At 46.6% G+C, this 25,819-nt stretch overlaps 1 protein-coding gene across 1 annotated transcript in view; it reads right to left on the reverse strand.

Moving 5' to 3' along the window:
- The window catches only part of WARS2 (tryptophanyl tRNA synthetase 2, mitochondrial), a 50,178-nt gene extending 25,223 nt beyond the window's left edge, over positions 1-24,955 (reverse strand). The window contains exon 1 of the mRNA XM_063446095.1: positions 24,889-24,955. Within this exon, the coding sequence (XP_063302165.1) occupies positions 24,889-24,945 (57 nt within the window). The 5' untranslated portion in view covers positions 24,946-24,955. The remainder of the gene's footprint in view (positions 1-24,888) is intronic.
- Positions 24,956-25,819: the final 864 nt, after the last annotated feature.

The following is a 25,819-nucleotide window of genomic DNA, read 5'->3' on the forward strand; positions in this document are numbered from 1 at the left end:
ATATTGAGGGTGAAGAGGAACTGTCTAATGGCAGCCACAACTGGCCTTATATGCAAGTCCCCATGCAAGGGGTTTTCCATAACATATTCCAGGGGCATTCCCCACTGGACCTGAGAGGGGACTGTGACAAAGTACATACTGTAATTACATTGGCTCTCAGGTCCAAGACACTCCCACACAAAACAAGATAATCCCTCCCCTGTACCTGCGAGATAATTCAGTCAGGAACTGTACTAAACTCAATTCTCTCCAGGCACAGAAAACATATATTTACAATAACCCAAAAGTACCCCAAAAACACATGGAATCCCCACAAAAGTCATATCTCCAGATAGCCCCGATCTGGGGACCAACATATCCAAAAATCACCCAGATCGGTTCAGGAATTCGGGATTTCCATGGAAGTCATAGTTTTGATCGACCGTGCACATGGTCCTATGCCCAAAACAGTTCCAGGGAATCAGGGCTAACGGTCGGTCTCTCTTTCTGGAGTACAAAACTACATAAATCATATGAACGGAGCCTTTTAAAGTGCATTGGACAAGGTATATTGTACGGCCCATAGTCCTGAGGCAGGAGGCTGGCAAGCAGGCCTCTCCAAGAGCCCGTGACAAGGTTCAGTTCATCACATTTCTTCCCCCCCAAGGTAAGACTAACCAGGTACCTGACCTTCTGTCGGTTGGTACCTGAGCTAGTCGAGTAGCCCACCCATAAACAACCACTTGACCTTGTGGCCTCTGGTGCCCGGCTCTGTCCTGTCTGTTCCAGGTTGCTGTGTGGGGCTCTGTCACCCCTAGTCTCTCCTTTGCTCCCAGTCTTGGCGCAGCCTGGGCTTAGGGGGCAGAGGCCAGTGTAGTCAGCTCTTCTGCTGGGGTGACCTGCGGGTATTCAGGCCCTGGACAAAGGGGAAGGGGAGGGCAGAGGCCAGCTGCTCTCTGCCCAGATGCCAGCTCCTCTGCTGGGGGGACTGGTGGATAGTCCTGCCCTGTAACAAGGGGATAGGTAAGGCAGAGGCCAGCGGCGCTCTGCTCTGATGCCAGTTCTTCCACTGGAAGGGGGTTAGTGGAGACTCTGTCCCATCTACACCTTCTATTTCTGGTGTCCTGTCTTGGCCTAACAGGTCGTCTACACTCCCAGGAGTTCCCACTGTGGCTGGCGAAAGGGACCAGCTGTCTCCTCTCCTGGTATCTCTGGCTGCCGTTGAGGAGGGGGTCCAATTATCCCTTCTCCTTGTATGGTATGCTGCAGCTGAGGAGTAGGACGACTGTCCTCCCTCCTGGCACTTCCAGCTGGGGTTGGGGATCTGGGCCGACTGCCTAGCAACACTAGGGCCAGTGGAGAGACCTCGGTCCCATCTCCACCTGCCAGTTAGGGTTCCCTCCAGGACCTGTCTATAAGGTCCCCCTGTAATTGCGAAGAGGGAACAGCTGTCTCCTCTTTCGGTATCTCCGGCTGTGGTTAGGGATCTGGGTCGACTGCCCAACATCCCTGTAGGACCGGTGGAGAGACCTTGGTCCCATCTCCACCTGCCGACTAGGGGTCTTCCCAGGACCAGTTGATAAGGTCCCCTACTTCTGGAGTCGGTAGGGAAGCATGGGTTGTATCAGCCTGGTCTCCCCCTCCAGAGTGTGGCAGGTCTGGGTCTGGTACCCAGTTTTCCTGCTCTGCATCACTATCCTGTGGCTGAACTGCATCTAGCAGTTCTACATAATCTCTTTCTAGTTACCACTCCATGGCAGCCAGGCGGGCAAGGTCTGGTCCCAGCCCCAGGACTGAGGGATACTGTAGGCATAAATCGCCCAGTAGGCATAAATCGCCCAGTATCGTGACTGGGCAGGACTGTCGAAGTCGCCAACCTCCTCAAGGGCCTTCCATAACAGGCCAGGGCCACCATAGCCTTCTGCCTCCGGCGAGGCGCCCTCCGCCAAACGGGCATCCTGTTGCATTGCGTACCACCACAGTGGCCGATACGAATTGTCTATGAACATATCCCTCTCTACTAGGGATTCCAGGTGCCTTATCCTCTCAGAAGCGACAGCCGTTTGTAGCGGAGTACTGATTTCCCACAGACTATTTCTGCTGGTATTCCAAGTAGGGCTCAGGAACAAGTAGTAAAACCAAAGAGAAAAGCATCGACAGTCAGCAAAACAATCCAAGGATATCCCATCACCTTTCCCAATGACTGGACGACACACAGTATCAGGAACAGAACTGATCTTTTATTCCAGATACCCTGCTTATATGCATCTCTCCCATGCAAGGGAGACACCCACAAGAATTAGTACAATAACCAATCAGATACACATTACCTCCCACACATGTCCTCGCCTCAGCTTAACAGATAATCGAATTATACTGTACATACTTTCCCCCAGTTTCTGGAAGTACCCCAAATATACCAGGTACACCCCTAAATTTGGTATCCCCTGATAGACCTGATCTGGGTGAACAACATATTCAAAAATCACCCAGATCGGAACCGGGGTTCGGGAGTTAGGTGGAAGTGTTCATTTGACCGACCGCACAAGAGGCAATAGCCGAAATCAGTTCCACACATTCTGGCCTTGTGGTCGGTCTCCGTTCGTGAGGTAAAAGACATGAAAATCCTTGCAATCCAGGGTTGAGCTGGGGTTCGTATGAATCCTCTTGTTCGGGAGATTAATTTAGCCGAACAGCGGGCTGTTCGGATGTTTTGTTCAACAGTTATGGAACCCTGGAGGTCTTAGCGGTGTTCACGTAGTCGAGTGTCCGATTTGAGTTCCAGACACTCGACGACCAAACACCGCTGAGCGTTCGTATGCTAAGATGGCCGCCGCCACGTGTTCGTATGCCGAATGGTGGCCACCCAGGGAACAGTGTGTTCGTGCCTTTTCTAATAGGTGTAATAAAAACGAATGGGGAGGTAAATTGAAGCCACGCTTCACACAAGGGTGGTCTGGTTGTTCGGTATTTTGGTTCGTATGTCGAATGAAGCAGTTCACTGAAGTCTTTTTTGAGGCTTTTTACCGAACAACCAGACGAATGCTCATGTATACAATAAATCCACACGAAAGTTGCCAAATAAAAAGGGAATATGATGGACAGCCAGAAGGTCTCTGCTACACCGTTGTACTACCTGGTCCTACAAGTGCTGGGCTATACTGGGGAGTCTCACTGAAACTGGATCTCTTCCAAGGCATCTTTCCTGTATAGCCCCCGGGTTTCATTTCTCCATTCTTGGTCACTCTCGTCCCGGAGTGTGAACGCTGATGAGAGGCCAGCACGCTCCATTTTGCTGAGCTCCTCCGCAACCAGGGGCACTGCACGAATGCTAGCATTGCCCTCAATTTTAAATCGAACTATACCAGTGTCTCCAGAATGCTTCTATACTCACTAGGAAGCCATCCCACCAATTGCCACTAATGTAACGGACCGCCTGGCACCCCGACTGGGTACCTCAGCCAAATAGCTGCTTCCTAGTAATTGCGATCACCATAAGCACCGCACTGGAATCACACTCCAGAGGAGAAGCATTCAAAATATCCTACAAGCAGGGATCATTCTGCTGAATACCTGTTACCCCTGAGCTGGTCATAGCTCATGTAAATGTGAGTGTAATATATCTTATTATCCTTCAACCATTTTATTTTATACACTCTGCACGATTGGTCCTCTCCCTTTGTGTTTTCCATATCATGAGACGATTTGAAGTATCACAGACAGAGAAAATACCCTACCAGTGGATCCTGTGGAACAGATATTCTATCCTCTGATATATATTGGGACTCTTTTTATTTATTTATTCTGTTTTAAATTTTGGCGCAGTATAACAAGTATAGCAATCCTTAGACTGAATATAGCTGTCCCCTCCACAGATGAGACGAGGCTCTATATTAAGGGTGAAGAGGAACTGTTTAATGGCAGCCACAACTGGCCTTATATGCAAGTCCTCATGCAAGGGGTTTTCCATAACATATTCGATTGGCATTCCCCTGGCATGGACCGGAGAGGGGACCGTGACAAAGTCACTGGGGGCAAAAAGATAGCTGAAAAGAGACTTGTGTCCATCAAGTTCAGCCTTCCTTACATTTGTTTTTTGCTGTTGATCCAAAAGAAGGCAAAAAACCCAGTTTGAAGCACAATTTTGCAACAATCTAGGGAAAAAATTCCTTCTTGACCCCAGAATGGCAGTCAGATTTATCCTTGGATCAAGCAGTTATTACCCTACATTGAAAGATTAAATCCTTGAATATTCTGTTTTTGCAAGTATGCATCTAGTAGCTGTTTGAACATCTGTATGGACTCTGATAAAACCACTTCTTCAGGCATAGAATTCCACATCCTGATTGTTCTTACAGTAAAAAAACCTTTCCTTTGCCTTAGACGGAATCTTTTTTCTTCCAGTCTAAACGCATGACCTCGTGCCCTATGTAAAGTCCGGTTTGTGAATAGATTTCCACACAATAGTTTGTATTGGCCCCGAATATATTTGTATAATGTTATCATATCCCCTCTCAGACGACGTTTTTCTAAACTAAATAGGTTTCAATTTGTTAGCCTTTCTTCATAGCTGATATTTTCCATTCCTTTTATTAATTTTGTAGCCCGCCTCTGCACTTTTTCTAGTGCCATAATATCCTTCTTTAGAACAGGTGCCCAAAATTGCACAGCATATTCGATATGTGGTCTTACCAGTGATTTATAAAGAGGCAAAATGATATTCTCGTCCCGAGAATGAATGCCCTTTTTCATGCATGACAATACCTTACTGGCCTTGGCCACTGCTGATTGACATTGCACATTGTTGCATAGTTTGTTGTCTATAACAATTCTCAAGTCCTTTTCGTGTGTTGTTATCCCTAATTCACTTCCATTAAGGGTAAAAGTTGCTTGTGTATTCTTTACGCCGAAGTGCATAACTTTGCATTTTTCAACATTAAATTTCATCTGCCATTTGAGTGCCCAGTCCCCCAGTCTATCTAAATCCAACTTGGAATTTTCACAGCTGGTCATCGAGCACCCATGTCATATTTGGGACATTTTTTAAGCCGGACAATGTTATTTACCCCCATCAAACCATATATTTTTGAAAAGTAGACACCCTAGGGTATTTCAAAGGGTGGTATTTTAACACTTTCCATGCATTAATCCTACCACCAGTCTTTGTCAAACTTTTGGGTAGTCATTTTTTTGTGTTATTTTTCTCTCACATTGTACTTTAGGCATGGATTCTCAGTTCATGTTGTGGGTTACTGACAAACACATCCCACTATGTGTTCAGCAACATCTCTCGAGTACAACAGTGCCTCCAATCAGTGGCGTACATACCAGGGTCGCAGGGGTCGCGGCTGCGACCGGGCCCGGCCCACCAGGGGGCCCGGCCGCCCCTGCGACCCGGTATGTACGCTCTGGGCCAGCCTCTTCTCCTGGGGGGCCCAGGAGCCGGCCACCTCCGGGCCCCCCGAGGCTGGCCCTGCTTACACCCGGCGGCCGGCTGGTGCGCGAGGGAGCACTCTCCCCTGAGTGCTTCCTCTTCAGCTCCCTCGCGCACCGCACTGATACCGGAGCCGGAAGATGATGTCATCTTCCGGCGCCGGTATCAGTACGCGGAGCGCGAGGGAGCTGAAGAGGAAGCACTCAGGGGAGAGTGCTCCCTCGCGCGCCCGCAGGACCAGCCAGCCCGCCGGGTGACCGCCCCCCCCAGGAGCCCAGCAGCACCACTGGACCCCAGGGAATCCCCTCAGCACTCCAAAAGGTAAGGAGGCTGGGGGGATTAAATAAAAAAAAAACACAAGTGTAAGTGTGTGAGTGTGTTAGTGTGAGTGTGAGTGTTAGTGTGTGTATGTGTGTTAGTGTGTGAGTGTTAGTGTGTGTGTGTGTGTTAGTGTGTGTGTGTGTGTGTGTGTTAGTGTGTTAGTGTGTGTGTGTGTGTGTGTGTGTGTTAGTGTGTGTGTTAGTGTGTGTGTGAGTGAGTGTTAGTGTGTGTGTGTTAGTGTGTGTGTGTTAGTGTGTGTGTGAGCGTGTGTGTGTGTGTTAGTGTGAGTGTGTGTTAGTGTGAGTGTTGGTGTTTGTGTTAGAGTGTGTGTCTGCTAGTGAGTGTCAGTGAGTGTGTTACTGTGTGTCTGTTACTGAGTGTGTTTGTGTGTGTGTGTGTTAGTGAGTCTATTTGATGTCTGTTAGTGAGTGTGTGTTTGTCAGTGAGAGTGTATGTTTTGTAAGTGAGTGTGTATGTATGTCTGCCGCTGAGTGTGTCTTTGTCAGTAAATGTGTGTGTCTGTTAGCTAGTGTGTATGCATTTGTTCGTGAGAGTGTGTGTGTGTGTGTCTTCAGCACTTACCTTTCTCCAGCGCCGGACTCCCATGGCGCTGGGGATCCCTCCGCCTCTCAGCTCCGAATGCGCATGCACGGCAAGAGCCGCGCATGCATTCAAACCGCCCATAGGAAAGCATTACTCAATGCTTTCCTATGGACGTTCAGTGTCTTAAAATGGCGCAAGCGCCTCTAGCGGCTGTCAGTGAGACAGCCACTAGAGGCTGGATTAACCCTCAGTGAAACATAACAGTTTCTCTGAAACTGCTATGCTTTCAGCTGCAGGGTTAAAACTAGAGGAACCTGACACCCAGACCACTTCATTAAGCTGATGTGATCTGGGTGTCTGTAGTGGTCCTTTAAGTGTATGTGCATCTGCATGCACTGGCGTACATACCGCGGTCGCAACCCCTGCGACCAGGTGCCCGCCGCCATGTGTTGCTGCCCCGGCCCGCGCAGAGTGGGGGGGGGGGGGGGCCACGGATCAATTTTTGCACCGGGGCCCCATGGGTCATGTGTACGCCACTGCCTCCAATGTACAGGTTTTATGGGTTTTTTGCAAGCTTACAGGGGTCAAATGTAGGGCTTTCCCCTTTTCCATGTTTGCACATTGAAATTTGCCAGATTGGTTTGCTGGGCCTATGTGGCCTTTGAGACCATATAGCAGCCGAGGAATGAAAATGAACCCCATAATGTCATACCATTTGTAAAAGTAGACAACCCACGGTATTCAAAATGGGGTATGTCCAGTATTTTGTAGTAGCCACTTAGTCACAAACACTGGACAAAGTTAGCGTTTTTATTTGTTTTTTCTAGATGTTTTTTTTCAATTTATATATTTATATAATGAGTGTGTGTGGTTTTTATATATACACACACAAATATATATACACACATGTATTATACATATATATATAATATATATATATATATATATATATATATATGTACGGCACATTGAAGGAACGTATGGTTATGGTATTATATAATCTAAGAACAAAAGTCGGTTGAGGTGTGCCGAAACCGACGTGAGGTTAGACCTGTAATAAGAGGGCAAAAATTATGAAAACAAATTCTTTGCAAGACATATTTTATTTAGCAAGACATTATTTAGACATTTCATGGAAAGCTAGTCTGATGTCCTTTTCTGGATTAGGGATGTACCTGTTGTATGCAAAAGATTTCCAGCATCCCATGTTCTTAATGATATGTGTTGGTACGTGATTACCGGAAGCTGCTGTGGCCACCCCAATACGAAATGAATGGCCAGAGAATGAATGCGGGCTGTGTCCCAGTCTGAGTATCAATGTGCATATGTATAGCATGAATTGTTTGGTGGTTAGGGTTTTCTCTTGAATGGCTAATAGTGGGAATTCAGGGTTAGCTGTAAACTGTTCCTTAACTAAGTTATCCAATATATGAATTGGACTCCACTTGGTAGAGGTAGGGTAATATTTAATCTCTACTGGGGGTCCAGTCTGGCTCGTTTTGGTATGAGAGATTGACAGAATATAGTGGTTGTTTACTTTAGTTGTTTCCTCTTAAGGCATGACTTAAAGTCTGATGTCTTCTCCACAGAAAACTCTGTGGGTCTCAGGAAACCGTAAAAGACTAGGCTGCGGATTTGATTATCAGATTAGTGACAATGTCGAAAGGGTTTTTGTCTAGTAAATCGTAGATGTTCCTTAATAGGTTATCAATCGGGAGTCTTTTAAGGAGATTATGAAGTGTTAGCCTCTGAACACCTCTTAGGACACTATTAACTGGATAAGAGGCTAAGATTGGAGCTTTGTTTGGATAAATAGTTAAAATGTAGTGTTGTATGCCTGTTAAGTAAAGTTTGATTGTATTGTATGCTAATTTTAAAGATATGTGGCAAAAAGTTGTGAACGTGACCATTGTTTCTATGGAAAAAACATTTGTTACATTATAATCGCTGTGAAGGATTTCCCACAACCCATTCGGTTGTTTCCACTCCCTGCTAATTTATCCCCTGGATTATTTCGTTTATTTTTTCGTTGTTCGGTAAAACATTAGTTTTACCGAACGGAGACCACCCTGGGTACCAATTAGAACGTGGAACACTGTGTAACTACACGAAAACCGCAAGTTAATTGAATGCTTCTAGGTGGCCGCCATTTAGTGCATACGAACGCACGTGGTGAGAACAATGGACGGCGGCCATCTTTACTCCCGAACGCAGCCACCGGGACTTGGTCGTCGTGTGCCTGGAACTGTTTTGGGCATAGTACTCGCACAAACACCCAGTCTCTATGGAAGTCCCATACGAACTACTTCCCCATACCGTAGACGAACAGCGTTCGGGAGTTTCACACAGACGAACAAGGGGAGCATTCTACACGAATAATCTTTATTTCATCCTTGGCGGTTTTCGTGTAAATTCATCCGAACGGAGACCGGCTCTTGCTGCCAATTCTATGGAACTCTTGGTCAGCTACAACCTCGTGACGAGCCGGTCAGACTTCCACACGTTGCCGTTCGGAAAGTACTGAACGGATTTTCGTGAATTTTTTTATGTTAATCCCATCATGCTCAGCTACCCAGGGATATTTTTATGTGGTTTAGATATGTATAAAGTATATTTCTAAAAATTGTGAAATTGTTAACTTTTTCTGGCCAGCAGATAATTGAGTTTAGTATCTTCCTAAAACTCAGTTATCTCACTGGTGTTGTATAAATTGAATGTCCTTGCTTCCATTAAATCAGTCTTGTTCCAGCATTAAGCTTTGGCTCATGTGTGGATTATTATGCGATACCAGCGATATTTTGCCCTGTGGATTATTGGTGATATTGTTTTATGGGAATAAGGGAATACTTGACAGTGATAATTATACAGACCGTCACAATCACGTACAAATTTTTTTAACAGATCATGCTCTCGCATAGGCTTTTTTAGTATTGAGTGATAAACCAGCCTGTGCGAGCGACCTACTGTGATTTAAAGGGACACTATAGTCACCAGAACAACTACAGCTTATTGAATTTGTTATGGTGAGTAGAATCATTCCCTTCAGGCTTTTTGCTGTAAACACTGTCTTTTCAGAGAAAATGCAGCGTTTACATTTCAGCCTAGTGATAACTTCACTGGCCACTCCTCAGATAGCTGCTAGAGATCCTTCCTGGGTCATGGCTGCCTAAAATGGATCCAAATATTCAGTGTCTCCTCCCTCTGCATGCAGACACTGAACTTTCCTCATAGAAATTTATTGATTCAATTTATCTCTATGAGGAGATGCTGATTGGCCAGGGCTGTGTTTGAATTGTGCTGGCTCTGCCCCTGATCTGCCTCTTTGTCAGTCTCAGCCAATCCTATGGGGAAGCATTGTGATTGGATCAGGCTACCACTCCTGATGTCAGCAGACTGCTTGTTTTCTGAGTATAACAGCATGCAGAGTTACAGCTTCAGGCTTGAATACAGTAAGATTTTTACTATATTTAGGGAGACATGAGGAGCCCAGGGGGGCTAGATGGTGGTTTTTAACTCTATAGGGTCAGGAATACATGTTTGTGTTCCTGACCCTATAGTGATTCTTTAACAGGGTATTCAGAGCATTATTAGGTCTGTGAACTGTGGAGGTTCTTTGGGCTGCAAGTTTGCTGTCGGATGGATTCTGAAATCTCCTGTAAATTAGAACGTGAGAGTGTGTCAGCTGCGTTGCTCTGAATGCCTGGAACGTGGATACAACTAAGACAGAACTGTAGATATGCCGCTAACCAGGTAAGTTTCCTTACTAAGTTCATGATTGTAAGGGACTGAGAGCAGCCTTTATTAATGATGTTACACACTGCCAGGTTGTCTGAAAAGCACCTAACTGATTTGCCTCTCCACTCTTTACCCCATATGTGTGCTGCAGCTACAATCAGGAACATTTCAAACAGTGCTGAGGTTGTGTTGACATTTTCTAATGAGGACGTTTCTGGTGGCCAAGAGTCATATACCCAGTCATTATCAAAAATAGCTGCGTAACCTATGGCTCCTGCTGCGTCAGTCCAAATTACCGGGGAATCGTCAGAGATTGGGGGAACGAATAAGGACCTGCCATTTCAAGAGGATAAGAATAGATGCCACATTCCCAAGTCGGCCCTAGCTGGTTCATCTAAGTTAGTTCTGGAATCGTCATCAGGTAGACCATGTAGGAGAGAGAGAATTCTAGAAATGAAAGACCTCCCTTGAGGAATAATCCTCATAGTGAAATTGAGTGAACCTAGAAGTGACTGTAGTTCTTTCCTGGTGCAAGACCCTTGTGAGGTGCAGATATCAATAAATGCTAAAATTCTAGCTACCTTTTCTTGAGGTAGGATAGCTTGCATGGAACTGAATTTAGTGTTATCCCCAAGAACGTAATCTCGTTGTTGGGACCTTCTGTTTTGTCCAGAGCTACCGGAACTCCTAGATTTTCAAATGGTGACAGCATGTGATGTAGGCTGCCTGGTGTGAAGTGTTGTGGTTCAATAGTGAGAAAATCGTCCAGATAGTAAATCACTACTGGACATCTGCATTTGTCAAGTAGGAGCCAGGTCAAAGTTTCAGCGAAAATATCTAAAATCTTTGGGCTACTTTTTGGAGCCGAAAGTTAGTCTAGTTGCGAAATAATACTTGCGTGGCAGAACCAACCTCGCCACTGGGCATTGGAGAAGCCTGTTTGCCCGCCGCCTGCCTGCTGACTATGGCCCCTGGGCGATTTGACCCTTTAAATACAGGATGTGGGCATGTATCAGAGGCACATGGTGAGAACAATGGATGAAGCACATGGTGAGAACAATGGATGGCGGCCATTTTAACTCACAGACACTGTTGTGACTTTACTACACGGTGCCATCTCGCCGGTATTTGGTGCACAAAGACATTGTGCAGTAGTTTTAAACTATACAACAGGGGACACATTATACAGTGATTATTTTTCATATAGCCTGTATATGTTCTGCGGAATCTGCATTAAACTGTATCTTCCAAACCACTGAACGGATCTGGGTGAATTTTGGATATGTGGTTCACCCAGATCCCCCGGTTCCCCCGGGTTATTGCATGTTTTGGGGTCTCTGTGATATGTTTTATAATACTGTATCTTTATAGTTTTTCTGTATCTTTTAAGTTTTTTCTTGCATGTTTTGGGGTCCCTGTGATATGTTTTATAAAACTATTTCTCTGCCTGTGATAATTAGATTACCCATTGTGTTCAGTAATCATATCACAGGCAGAGGGGAGGATTTTGTGTGGGAGTGTCTGTGTGTATTGTACAGATTGATTGGTTGCATTTAAAAACCTTGTGGGCAGTACTATGTTTGTGGATTGTGAATAAAAGAGGCTGTATGTGCCAGTACAGTCAGTTCTGCTTTGACCTCAAAACGAAGTGTCGTCTCGTTATTGGGGGAATTGGATTGTATGCTGATTGCCAGGAGTGTAAGCTGATTGAATGCTTTTCCTGTTCAGCTGTTTACAGCATTCATATGCTTGAGAGCATTCGTATGCTTCTCCGGTTCGGTGGTTGTGGTGTCTGCTGCAGTGCTTGGAGTCCTCAGGAAGCGCTAGGAACATTCGTCAATGGAGGTACCCAGTCGGGGTGCCCGTCGATCCGTTACATTGGTGGCAAGCGGTGGGATGGCGTCCTAGTGCGAGGAGAAGCAGCTCAGAGACACTGGTAACAATTGGAGTTACAAATTGAGGGCAACGCTAGCACACGTGCAGCTCCCCTGGGAGCAGAGGTATCCAGCGACTTGGAGCAGACAGGTATGGAAGGCTCTGGCTCTGAAGATGATTGGCTGGCCGAGGTGAGGCAGCAAGTGGCCCAGTATGGAGATGTACCAATGGAGATACGCCGGGTGATCTGGAACCAGGTCATGGCTGAGCGAAACACAAGGCTGGACCGAGAATTCCGGCTGGCGAAAGAGAGAGAGTATGCTCAGCGGAAGGAGTGTCACAGCAGCCGAGTAGAGGCTGCATCCGAGGAGGTTAGCCGTCTTCCCCTGAGGCGGACGGAGGAACCCGAAGTAGGGGTCCTCATAGACTGGTCCTGTGAGGAACCACAACAGGCAGGTGGAGATGGGACCGAGGTCTCTCCACGGGGCCCACTGGGATGCTGGGCAGCCGGCCCAGATCCCCAGCAGCAGCCGGAGTTGCGAGGTGCGGAAGCAGGTGGTCCTTACTCGCAAATGTTGAGAGACCTCACAGACTGGTCCTGGGAAGATCCACAGATGGCAGGTGGAGATGGGAAGGCGGTCTCTCTACCGGCCCTACAGGGATGCTGGGCAGTCGGCCCAGACCCCCAGCGGCAGTGTGAAGTGCAGGGAGTGGAGAGCATCGTCTCCCCTCCCCAGCGGCAGTACACCTTGCAGGGAGAGGAGAGCAGCGTCCTCCCTCCCAGCGGCAGGGTGAGCTACAGGGATGCTGGGCGGTCGGCTCAGATCCCCAGCGGCAGTGTGATTTGCAGGGAATAGAGAGCAGTGTCTCTTTTCCCCAGCGGCAGTGTGAAATGCAGGGAGTGGAGAGCAGTGTCTCCCCTCCCCAGCCGCTGAAAGTGTGTAAGGAAGAGGAGCTTGTTACCCCCTCTCCCCAGCGGCAGCTTAGCCCACCAAGGGGAGACACTAAGTTCCCCACCGGCGCAGATGGGACCATGGTCTCTGCGCCCAAGCTACAGGGAGTACGGACAGTCGGTCCTGCTCCCCAGCAGCAGAGTCGTCTACTGGGAGGGGAGAACCTTGTCCCCCCTCCCCAGCGGCAGTCTAGCCCACCAAGGGGAGATGATAAGCCCCACACCGGGGCAGATGGGACCATGGTCTCTGTGCCCAAACCACAGGGGGTAGGGACGGTCGGTCCTGTCCCCCTGCAGCAGGGCTATTTATCCAGAGGGAAGACAGCCTGTCTTCCCCTTCAGCAGCAACACCAGGTCCAGAGGGAGGAGCCTACTAACCCTTCTCCTCAGCTGAGCCCCAACCAGGCTACTCCCGTGGTAGCGCTGGCACCAGGGCACAGTACCGCTGCTCTCTGCCCATGCAGCAACCCACCGAGCTGGAGGGCTAGTACTCCCCAGACCCGTGGTGGAGCCCCTGGACATGGACAAGCTACCCACTACCCCAGGTACAGTAACTTTTCATTGTGGGTGGGCTGCACTACTGACTATGTTTTGTGGGTGGGTTGCAGGACTAACCAAGGCACTGACCGACAGGAGGCCAGATACCTTGTTAGTCTTTTTGGGAAAGGGGAGAAATGTGGCAGAACCAACCTCGCCACTGGGCATTGGAGAAGCCTGTTTGCCCGCCTCCTGACTGCTGACTACGGCCCCTGGGAGATTTGACCCTTTAAATACAGGATTTGGGCATGTATCAGAGGCACATGGTGAGAACAATGGATGAAGCACATGGTGAGAACAATGGATGGCGGCCATTTTAACTCACAGATACAGTTGTGACTGGTGCCATCTTGCCGGTATTTGGTGCACAAAGACATCATGCAGTAGTTTTAAACTATACAACAGGGGACACATTATACAGTGATTATTTTTCATATAGCCTGTATATGTTCTGCGGAATCTGCATTAAACTGTATCTTCCAAACCACTGAATGGATCTGGGTGAATTTTGGATATGTGGTTCACTCAGAGTGTAAGCTGATTGAATGCTTTTCCTGTTCAGCTGTTTACAGCATTCATATGCGTGAGAGCATTCGTATGCTTCTTCGGTTCGGTGGTTGTGGTGTCTGCTGCAGTGCTTGGAGTCCTCAGGAAGCGCTAGGAACATTCTTCAACGGAGGTACCCAGTCGGGGTGCCCGTCGATCCGTTACAACTTGTCTTCCCACTTAACGCCATGCAGGTGCCAGAGTGATTGATGGATTGGCAGTAGTTTAAATGCATTTGTAATATCTGTTTTACTTAACCACGCGGCCTTGTTAATGATGGCTTGTATGGCATCACCTATTCTTGCATATTGTAAAGAGAAATCCTTGGTCGGTATCAGTGCATTTAAGCTAGGTGTCGTGGGTAGAGTGAGGTGCTGAAAAATCGATGAGTCTTTTTTTATTATTAAATTTCGCTGTAGCTATGCCTAGAGGGTTTGTTCTCCAGGAGGTAAAAGGTGGGGTAGTGAAGGGCCCTATCATGAAACCATTCTTGATTTCTTTATTGAGGAGTTCCTGCAGACTACATGTGTCAGTGAGTGCGGACTGTAGGTTGGGGCATTCCAGAATTCCTGTGGGGAGTGCAACAAAACCTGTGTGAAACCAGAGGTGAGAAATTCTACCAGATCTGAAGAAAGATAATCAGTCAGGTAACTTTGCAAATTAGGTACCTTTATTGGTGTAGAAGATCTTTTTGGGTACAATCTGTTTGGGCACATTGGTTTGGCATGTGCTCTGAAACAAAGTGAGCACACGTGAAGGAGTCTGCAAGCACTGTAACTACATCCGCCAGCATTGAAGTTATTACAGACTTGAGCCTTTCCAAGAAAAATGATAGGCCATATTGGGTTGAAATTCTGGGTTGGCATTGCTAGTGGAAGGTATTGCCACATTACTGGAACAGAAGTTAAAGGATCATTATAGTGTCAGGAAAACAAACCAGTTTTCCTGACACTATGTCCTCCTTGTGGGACCCTCACCCTCAGGGTCCCCACCCCGTGGCGCTTAAGGGCTTAAAACCCTTTCAGCAGCTTACCTTAATCCAGCGCTGGGCTCCCTCGGCGCTGGTGACCTCTCCTCCCCCGTCGACGTCAGCTCCTGAGTGGAGCGGAATGCGCCTGCGCGGTAAGTGCCGCTCGCGCATTCTAACAGTCGGTAGGAAAGCACTTCTCAATGCTTTCCTATGGACGTTCTGCACGCTGGATGCGAATTTCGCATCCAGCGTCGCAGATGCACCTCTAGCAGCTGTCAGAAAGATAGCCACAAAGTATATAAAATGAACTAAAGCGGCACAGAGTGAAAATAAACGATACAACGTGATACAGAGTGATACAAAGAGAGGCAAAGAGACGCAGAGCGATACAAGTGATACTAATTGATCTAAATTATTATTATTATTATTGCAATTTATATAGCGCCAACAGATTCCGTAGCGCTTTACAATATTAAGAAGGGGATTTAACTATAAATAGGACAATTACAAATAAACTTACAGGAACAATAGGTTGAAGAGGACCCTGCTCGATCGAGCTTACATTCTATAGGAGGTGGGGTGTAAAACACAGAGATACAAAGTATTTCAAATTGCCTCTAAGCAAACTCAAAGAGTTTTAAAGCAACAGGAAGGATTTAAGAGCTCTAAAGTGTTATATATTAGGCTGCAAGTGCTTTAAATGGCTAATAAGAGCTTCTGAACGCTGCAAGGCATTGCAAAGTATTGTAAATTGCTTCAAATTGTTTTAAGTCTTTGGGAAAGATCTAAAGTAAATAAATAAGTGATTTAAACGGTGATCCAAATTGCAGCTGAAGCAATGATAAAGTGATATAAAGGAGACAGAGCAACATCAAATTATTTTTAAAAAACCAAAGCGCTCTGAGGTGTAGTGAATAGATTGAGGAGAGGAAAGGAGTGAACAGTGAATTAAACTTACTAGAATAAAACTACATATTATATTGAAGCAGTACAAGACATCAAGAACCAGAAAAGGAGAAGAAAGAGGAAAGAGAAAGAAGGGAAAGGAAGAGAAAAGAAAGGCAAATATATTTTCCCCCCTTTTTAGCACCTCAACACTGTATCAACTTATAAAATTTAATATAGTTTTTCAGCACTACCTACACGGCCACCAGATGGCGCCGCCGAAGGCACAGAAACAACATGAGTTCTTTAAAACAAATAAGAAAGACAGAGGAAGAACAGAGCGGGGTGCTGGAGGCAGTGCGAGATCTCCCTCCTATCACTCTGAAGCAGGCTCTGATACAGATTCTACACAAATCTTAGGAGAAAATGCAGAAGATCTCTCCCTGTCAGAAAAAAGATTGGCAGATATGCTCTCCACCCTGAGAACATCATTACAGCTAGATTTTAGAAAAATATCGGAAGAAATACGCAAGGAAGTCCATGAGTTGGGTACAAGGACATCTGCTCTGGAAGAAAAAATGGATGAGCTCTGCGAGAACAACAACAAAATGAGGGAAAAACTCATCAAAATGGAAGAGGACTATCAAAAACTCCAGGGAAAAATGGCGGATATAGAGGATAGGTCTAGATGCAATAATATCCGCGTTAGGGGTGTGCCCGAAACAGTCCAGGGGGCAGATATACCACCTTATTTAGTCTAGCTGTTCAAGGCAATAGCTCCCACTCTCAATACAGAAGACTTGCGGTTTGATAGATCACATAGGGTGCCAAAGCCTAAAATGTTAACTACTGAGGTTCCCATACTCAAAAATCACCCAGATCAGACTAGGGGTTCGGGAGCTATGGACACAGGCAAAGTGACCGAAAATAGTTCCATGAGGTTTGGCCTTGCGGTCGGTCTCTGTTAACGTACTAAAAAGTCATGAACGGCTTGCCATCCATGGGTTTCCTTATGTTCGTTAGACTCCCCATGTATACATTAGTCTTTCTACCGAACGGCGGCTCGTTCGGTAGTTGCGGCACGAATCCACGGAAGTCTGGAGGTCTCAGCGGTGTTTGCCTAGTCGAGTGTCCGATTTTAGTTCCAGACACTCGACGGCAAAACATCGCTGTTCGACGAACAAAGGCCACCCAGCGTTCGTCAATTAAGCTGCGGTTAACCGCAGCTGCTGGGTGGTCAATTGACGGCACACTCCAGTTCCCAGGTGGTCCTTAGATCGGTACTTTGTTCGGTAGATTGAATCTACCGAACACCCCAGCAGTAAGGCACGCAGGGCCATAGTCTAAAGGGAGCAGGTGGGCAACCAGGCTTCTCCAGTGTACAGTGACGAGGTTGGTTTCGCCACATCTACATATTAGCGTTTGAAGCACTGGCACAGGCAATTCGAGAAAATAGCCAAATATGTGGTGTAAAAATCGGGGAGACAAATCATGTATGTACGTAGTGGGGAATTCTGATGCAACATAAACATAACTAACACCATTCAACGCCCCAATAACGACAGACAACTTAGTATGGATGAACAGGCCACAGCATTTATTATAACATAAATAAATTACTGCATAACACATCCATAACTTTATTTATTAAACTCTTCTTTTCTGTAACCAAATTGTTAGAAATAAATAGTCATAAATTAACATATATACATAAATAACTCAACATATAGTGTTATACAGAGACCCAACCGTCCTTGCCAATAAACATACAGTGGTTCCTAATCACCTAATCACCACCTCTCACCTCCCCCCTCATCATAAAAACATATCCTTCCAATGCCCGCCATCAGCTGACCTTATCCACGCTCGATGGGCACGACACCTCAGGCAACCTAATGTTAAACCTTTTGAAGCAGGGGAGGTTGAGACCTGCAAACATAATGAACTTACTCCATCCTTAAACATAACCCCTCAAACTTAATTGGCAAGGACATACCCCCGGCTCGCTGTGACTAACTAATCCTACAAGGGGTGGGCGGGCGGGAAGCTGTTTGCTGGCCCGAATCCCAAGTGGCACTGAGGTAAGACCTCCCCCCTACCAGCTCACATAGCCCTAACCCCACCCACACACATACATACACTTCCAAAGACACTACCACGCATCTATCCCCATACTCCTACATGTGCCCTTCTCCGCGTAGCTGCGCTATCTCCCCAGGGCCTTAATATCACTTTGTTTGCGGACGATATCATGTTGTCCTTCACTAAACCGGAGGTATCGCTTCCAGCCTTCCAGATGATTATGCAACAATACAGCGCATGCTCCTATTATAGACTAAATATAGCTAAACCGCAAGCATTAAGCGTTCACATACCTAAAGCGCTCTTGCATACTCTGCAACAAACACACACTTATAAATGGAGAAAAGACAACCTCACGTTCCTGGGGGTAAAACTCACAACCAATGCACACAAGCTTACATAAGGCAAATTACTCCAATCTAGTAAACGGAATCAAACACCAAATCGAGAGCTGGAAAAACTAATATATTTCCTGGTCCAGTAGAATAATGGCGGCAAAAATGCTAATACTGCCAAGGCTCCAATATCTCTTCCGCAAATTGCCTATTAAGCCGCCCACAGGCTACCTTCAGGAAGCGCAAAAGGTGCTTAATAACTTTGTGTGGGAAGGTAAACGACCTAGAATCGCTGCCCAAACCTTATACCAGCCCTTCAAATACGGAGGCATGGGACTACTGAACTTGGCTAAATACTACAGAGCCTCTATCCTTAGCCCTCTGATAACGGCCTTTCATAGACAAGAATCTCCACCACCATGGCTGAAAATAGAAGCAGAACACACAGACAAACACTACCTCACAGCCCTGGCCTGGTTGTTACCGCAACACAGGAAACAGTATCGATACATCCCACCTGTAATCCACCTAACACTGCAATTATGGGATAAATACAGGATAGCTCACAACTTACACACAGCTCTTTCACCACCAGCGCTCTTACAAACGTTTGCCATACTGATACCTGACCTAAACATAAAGACATAAAGGGTGAGATGTGGCCTAACGCACCTACACCAGATAATTGATCACAACAAGCCCATTCCCTTAGCAGATCTGCAAGAAAAGTACCAACTTCCTGCCAAGGCTGCGTTCGACTACATGCGGATCAAGTCGTGGCTGGGAATGAATAAGGGGATAAGTCCAAAGTATGAAAACGGGCAGCGGTTGTCAGGGCTGGAGAACACATGCATGCAACATAAGCAACCCAAAAAAAATGATGTCATGCATATACCAAAGCGAATTCCAACAAACAGAGGCCCGTAAGTTTCCCTTTGTGCAAGCGTGGGAAAAAGACCTAAAAAAGCGATTTAACGACCGACCAATGTCAAAATATTTTCAGGACAATAGGAGGCTCACGCTTTGCACATCGCACATAGAGATGGCAAGAAAAATCTTACACCGTTGGTACATAGTACCCACCAGATCAAAACAAATAGACCCCAGTAAAGCAGATGTGTGCTGGAGATGCGGCCAATCCCCAGGCGCAATGCTTCACATATGGTGGTCATGCCCAAAACTATAAACGTTATAAACGGTAATTTCGGAACTTTGGGACCTCGGCAATTCGGACATTCGGAAGTACCCGAATGTCCTAATTGTCCGAAATTCGTCCGAATTCATATTCGGACCGAAACAAATTGCACATGTCTACAAGATAATGAATCACTGATAGTATGCCCGCCCTGCATGCCCAAAATGATTAAACACACCTACGGCCAACACCGGTGTAAATTGAGGAAGAAGGCCCGCATCATAGCGATACAGCAAAGCACAGGGGTACAATGACAGTACCGTTAGGACTCCCCCATCTCCCTCCCCTCCTACCTAGTTAACAGGTATATGGGAATGTTATGTTCTTACATATAAAAATTTAAATAAGGCGCACCACGGATGCTTAACAATGTATATGATTAATGGTGAAATATGTGAATATGGGAAGTCAGTTGATAACATACCATTTCTGTACAAATTCATGAATAGATACAATTGTTAACTGCAAATATACATGTGTAATGGTTGTACAATGCGCACTTGAGTTAAAATTGCAACAACAAAAAAAATGAACAAACTACCAAACATAAGGCAACTTCGCCTCTGGTTTTTGGAAAGGACTAATGGCCAGCCATTTGCCTTGTGAATATGGCCCCTGTGACTTATTTGGCTTGTGGCAGAAATGCTACGTGTTCCTGGAGGGGCCTGCTAGCTAGCCCCCTGCCCAAAGACTATGGGCCCTGCAAAAAGACATGTTAAAAAGTGACTTCCATGTAAAAACCAAACCACTGAACCGATCTGGGTGATTTTTGGAGATGTTGTTCACTCAGATCAGGGCTGTCAGAGGATGTGACCCTTGCGGGGTTTCCATGGATCTTGGGGGTACTTTTGGGGTGTTTGTAAATTGTGTGTTTTTCTGTACCTGGAGATAATTAATTATCTCTGAGATACAGAGGAGGAGTATGTGAATGTATTGTTTGTTTGTGCCTCTCCCCCTCCCCCCTTTTTCCTGTCCTATTGTTTCCCCAGCAGGGCGTTGTCCCAGGGACACTGCCAGACCAGTTTAAACTGGCTGCTTTGTCCCTCCTCAATCTCCCATCAGCCCTTGCTATTGTCTGACCCCATCCTTCCTTGTACTATAGTGCTCTATGTCAGTGCTCCCCAACCTTTTTATCGCCGCGGACCGGTAAACATTTGATAATTTTTCCGTGGCCCGCTTGTTTTGATTTAATAAGACAAAAAAAAAACAGTCACATATATTAAAAAAACACACAGACACATACATAGTCAGAAAATCACAAACACAGTCACATAAAGACAGACTCAAAATTGTGTGTATGTGTGTGTGAGCGGTGAAGTGTGTATGTGAGGGTGGCAGTGTGTGTGAGAGTTGCAGTGTGTGTGTGTTTGGGGCGGTGTGTCTATGGGGGGCAGTGTTTGCGGGGCAGTGTGTGTAGTGTGTGTATGGGGCAGTGTGTGTAGTGTGTGTATGGGGCAGTGTTTGTGGGGCAGTGTGTGTAGTGTGTGTATGGGGGCAGTGTTTGCAGTGTGTGTATGGGGCAGTGTTTGGGGGCAGTGTGTGTAGTGTGTGTATGGGGCAGTGTGTGTATGGGGGAGTGTTTGTGGGGCAGTGTGTGTAGTGTGTGTGTGGGGCAGTGTGTGTATGGGGCAGTGTTTGTGGGGCAGTGTGTGTATGGGGGCAGTGTGTGTATGGGGAGTAAGGAGGGTAGGGAGGCTTTTTTTTTATTTATTTAATTAAAAATAATATATTGATGTCCCCCCTCCCTTCTTACCTTTACTGGGAGGAGGGGGGACATTTCTTAGTCCCTGGTGGTCCGGTGGGGATTCCCTGGTGGTCCGGTGGTGGTGAGGTGAACTCTAGCCCAGTTACAGGGCTAGAGTTCACTCTCGCGAGATTTGGAGCGTTGCCGTGGTTACCGCGGCAACGCTCCAAATCTCGCGAGAGGAGGACCCGGAGGAGCTGCAGGTAAGAGCTCCCGGGTCCTCTCTCACTCCCTCCCCTGCCGGCTGTCAGCAATGTGCCTGCAGACCGGGGAGGGAGATCTCTGATCTCCCCTCCGGTCCGCAGGCACATTGCAGGGCTGGCACTTGGCAATGCCAGCCCTGCATTAGCCGGCAGGCTCGCACACCCCTGGGCGGCCCGGTACCGTTTGATCCACGGACCGGTACCGGTCCGCGGCCCGGGGGTTGGGGAACACTGCTCTATGTGACCTATTGTATGTAAATGAGGCTGTTGGGGGTTTAAATGTGTGTATAAACAGACTTATTCTACCCTTCATGAAGTCTTGGCTCATGTTTGGGGGATTGGAGAACTACCTGCACTCTGGGGATTGCTATAATCACTATACTCCCCAGGGTATAATCACTAAGCTCTTGTAAGAGCTGTTCGTGTTCCTGCTCTCTGGACTAAGAGAGATCTGCCTACTGGAAGCTGGATCCTGGTCTTGGGTCCAGAGTGGGTGAAAGACGGCGAGATCCCAACCAAGCTGCGGCGGTTTGTGGGGTCTGCAGTGGTTGTGGTGTTCCGGTGCAGTGCTGATGGTACTCGCAAGTACTGGGAAGCAGCGATAGACAGAGGTACCCGGTCGGGGTGCAAGGCGATCCGTCACAATAGTCAATAATCTTACCCTGGAGCTTGTTCCCCTTGTTCGTGGGAACGTTTCCACCGAACAGTGTCTTTCTAAGGGTTGTAGAACCGAACGCAGGTGATCATGGAAGTCCAGCGGTGTTCGGGAGTTTCAATATCCAAAAATAGTTCCATGAACTCGACGACCAAAAGCGGCTGCCTGCATTCATGCGAACAAGATGGCCACCACCTCGTTGTCACGGTTCTCACCGCGACATCTAGATGGCCAGACGAGGTCGCCTCAGAATTGCCCAATGAGGGACTTGAACCTGGGTACTCTGCAATCCTGGACCTGCTCTCTTGCCTCTGAGCCACTATACAGCTGTAGAAATTGCCTGAAGTATAATCTTGCCTTGTATCTAGCACTGGGGGCTGGACGTTATTCTGTGGCTGCTCCAACATTCTCAGCACACCTGTGGCTGATCACCAATTAGCCAGGTATAAGACACTGCTTCTCCCTGAGGGCAGTGTCAGTTCATTGACTCTGGTTCGAGTATTGCTGTTTCGCGTTCCAGTGTTCTCCTGACCTTGGATTGTTATTTCTTTGTACCCTGACCTCTGGCATCCTCTGACCTCGGCTCTCTACTCGTTTATCCTGATTTCTGGCACCCACTGACCTCTGGCTAACCCATGACTATTCTCCTGGTTTATCCGTTTCTGTACTGCGACTTGGAGTATTAACCTGCACAGCCCCCGTGCACAGACTCACAGGCCAGGTGAGTTCTTACCTGACCACCTTGGCCTGTGTTTAATTGCAAGGGTGAGCATATATCTGCGCTACAGACTCCCAACCAAGGTAAGCCCCTACACTCGTGGCCGTCCATAGGAATTGCGGCCAACCAGACGAACACTTAGAACACTGAGGTGGAAATGGCTACAATGAAGCAATTAGGCTTAACAAGCTCCAGGATGGTCTCCGGTTTGTGCGGCTGTTCGGTTCCCAAACCATATAGTCCAAATACACGAACGGAGACTTTTACATCACATTTTACAGGGTCCATAGTCTGTGGGCAGGAGGCTAGCAAGCAGGCTCCTCCAGGAACTCGCGGCAAACTCACTTGAAAAGGGGAGTTTGTCACATATATAATACAGACACTCCTCACTTACCAACTGGGTTCCTACAAACCGGTCGTAGAACGAATCGGTCAGTAAGTGAGGAGTTAAGGGATTCCCTGCTCTGGTACATTCGTCTATGTTCGGGGAAACTTCCCCAAACATAGATTAGAGGGATTCCCTGCTCTCGTGCGTTCGTCTATGTTCACGGATGTTTGAGGTATGTCCGCGGTCCTTAAGGACCTTTTTTGTCGGATGTACCTCATATGTCCGCGATTCTTAAGTGGTTAGGCATAGGAACATTAACCATTTAAAACAACACATATGACCAATCTAAAATTTTCTCTAAGCAGATCAGACAACCTCCTGTAACAACTCCCCACTTTATCCCTAAAAAGCGCACTTTTTTTCTACCTTCATTATTTACTCCCCTATACCTCGAAGCTTCCAGAACTGCCTTTTTACCTGACTAGTCTTTCCAATTCCAACTCTCTCCTTGACCTTCCTCTGTGGTTTATGCTCTCTTAAAACAGCTCTACTTATAGTGCCTAATGATTTAATTACCACTGTGACAGAAGTCACCATCCCTGGGAGCACGTCTGACACTTCATGTAGGTCCCTGGATAACTGTATCAGATTCAGTGTGTATCAGACTGACACTGTATCAGACACTGTGTGTATCAGACTGACACTGTATCAGACACTGTGTGTATCAGACTGACACTGTATCAGACACTGTGTGTATCAGACTGACACTGTATCAGACACTGTGTGTATCAGACTGACACTGTATCAGACACTGTGTGTATCAGACTGACACTGTATCAGACACTGTGTGTATCAGACTGACACTGTATCAGACACTGTGTGTATCAGACTGACACTGTATCAGACACTGTGTGTATCAGACTGACACTGTATCAGACACTGTGTGTATCAGACTGACACTGTATCAGACACTGTGTGTATCAGACTGACATTGTATCCAATGTTGGGTATTATTTAAAGGGGTTCTTAGTGTTTTAGTGAAAGCAGGCGCCTGTAACTTAATAACAGAGCTGTAACACAGGCTCCCCATGGCTCCAGCTACGGTCCTGCTCGATGACAGACGTGTCAGAGGTGTCAGGGCCCCGGGGAGAATGAGGAGAATTAAAGCAATGTAACAGGAACTGCTGTCTGGCTTTCAGCAGCTCAGTCTATAACAACAAACAGCAGCAAATCCTCCAGCACATGTTCAACATATCATCTTCTATCTCCGCCTGTTTATCTATCTATCTATCTATCAGTCTATCTATCGATCTATCTGTCTGTCTATCTAATCTATCAGTCTATCTATCGATCAGACTATCTATCTATATATCTATCCATCTGTCTATCTATCTATCTATCTGTCTGTCTATCTATGTCTATCTGTCTGTCTGTCTATCTATCTCTATGTATCTATCTTATATCTATCTTGAATCTATCTGTCTATTAGGTAACTATCTATCTATTTCTGTCTGATTGTCTATCTGTCTATCTATCTCCGTCTATCTATCTATCTTGAATATATCTGTCTATTAGGTATCTATCTATCTGTCTGTCTGTCTATTGGTATCTATCTATCGATTTACAGTTGTGCTCAAACGTTTACATACCATTGACTGTTTTGCCGTATTACAGACACACAATGTGACACACACAGGTTAAAATGGCAATTAAAGATGAATTTCCAACACCTGTGGCTATTTAACCCCTTAAGGACGGCGGGCGTGCTATACCGTCATTAGGGGCCTGGCTTTAAATGGCGGGGGGGTGAAAGGGGCGGCATAGCACGTCCCCACCGTCCTATGTACTTACCCGGTCGCCTGCGATCCTACGCCGGTGATCACGGTGTGGGGACTCACCTGGGAGCATAGGGAGTCCCCCTCCGTCTCTTTCGGCCCCTCTGGGCCATGTGATGGCGAGGTCCTTGTGAGGACCTCGTGATCACATGGACAGCATAGCCGTCCATGTCAATGCCTGCAGGGGGAGTGCCTGTAATGATAGGTACTCCCCCTGCTGCCTGAAAAAAAAATGAAAACAGTTTAAAATAACATTATATATACTTATATCCTATATATATATATATATATACATACATACACATAAATATACATACACTGTCTAAGTGTATTTTAATATGTAGTAAGGCCTTTTGGCCTGTGTTTGTGGGAGGGGCGTATGACACACCCCTTCTCTACTTAAGGGACACCCCTTACCTGGCTCCATACCTTCGAGGTCAGCGTTGCATCCTGAATCCACTTCCGGTTCACGGACGGCGCCATCTTGCTTTCGGAAACCCGCGTTTTTCTTCGGTGTCAGCTGTGTCCAGGAACTCCTTACAGGTCTTTCCACGGCCAGCCACGCACAAAAAACCCGGTCTTCTTCGCTGATCGAGTCCTCAGGACTTCTCAAACGTAAGTCCGTCGCCCGGATCACTTCCCACGGCGTTGCAATAATTTTCAGCCTTACTTTACGGCCACACGCTTTACGGCCAAAGTCTCAGGCAAATTAACCCTCCGGTTTCCGGAAACCAAGTACTAAGTATGTAGCATTCTTATGCTTTACTTTTTCCCTCCTTTATTTCAGTTTGTTTCTATATGATAAATTTTTAGTACCTGATAGTAGGATTATTCATTTTTAATGCAGATTATAGTTCATTAAATACCAGTCTGTTTTATATACATATAACGATTATAGCATGTATTTCATAATTTATGCTGTCACATTAATTATACCTAGGTTAGGG

The sequence above is a fragment of the Pelobates fuscus genome, chromosome 1 (assembly GCF_036172605.1).
Source record: "Pelobates fuscus isolate aPelFus1 chromosome 1, aPelFus1.pri, whole genome shotgun sequence".
Taxonomy (NCBI): Eukaryota; Metazoa; Chordata; class Amphibia; order Anura; family Pelobatidae; genus Pelobates; species Pelobates fuscus.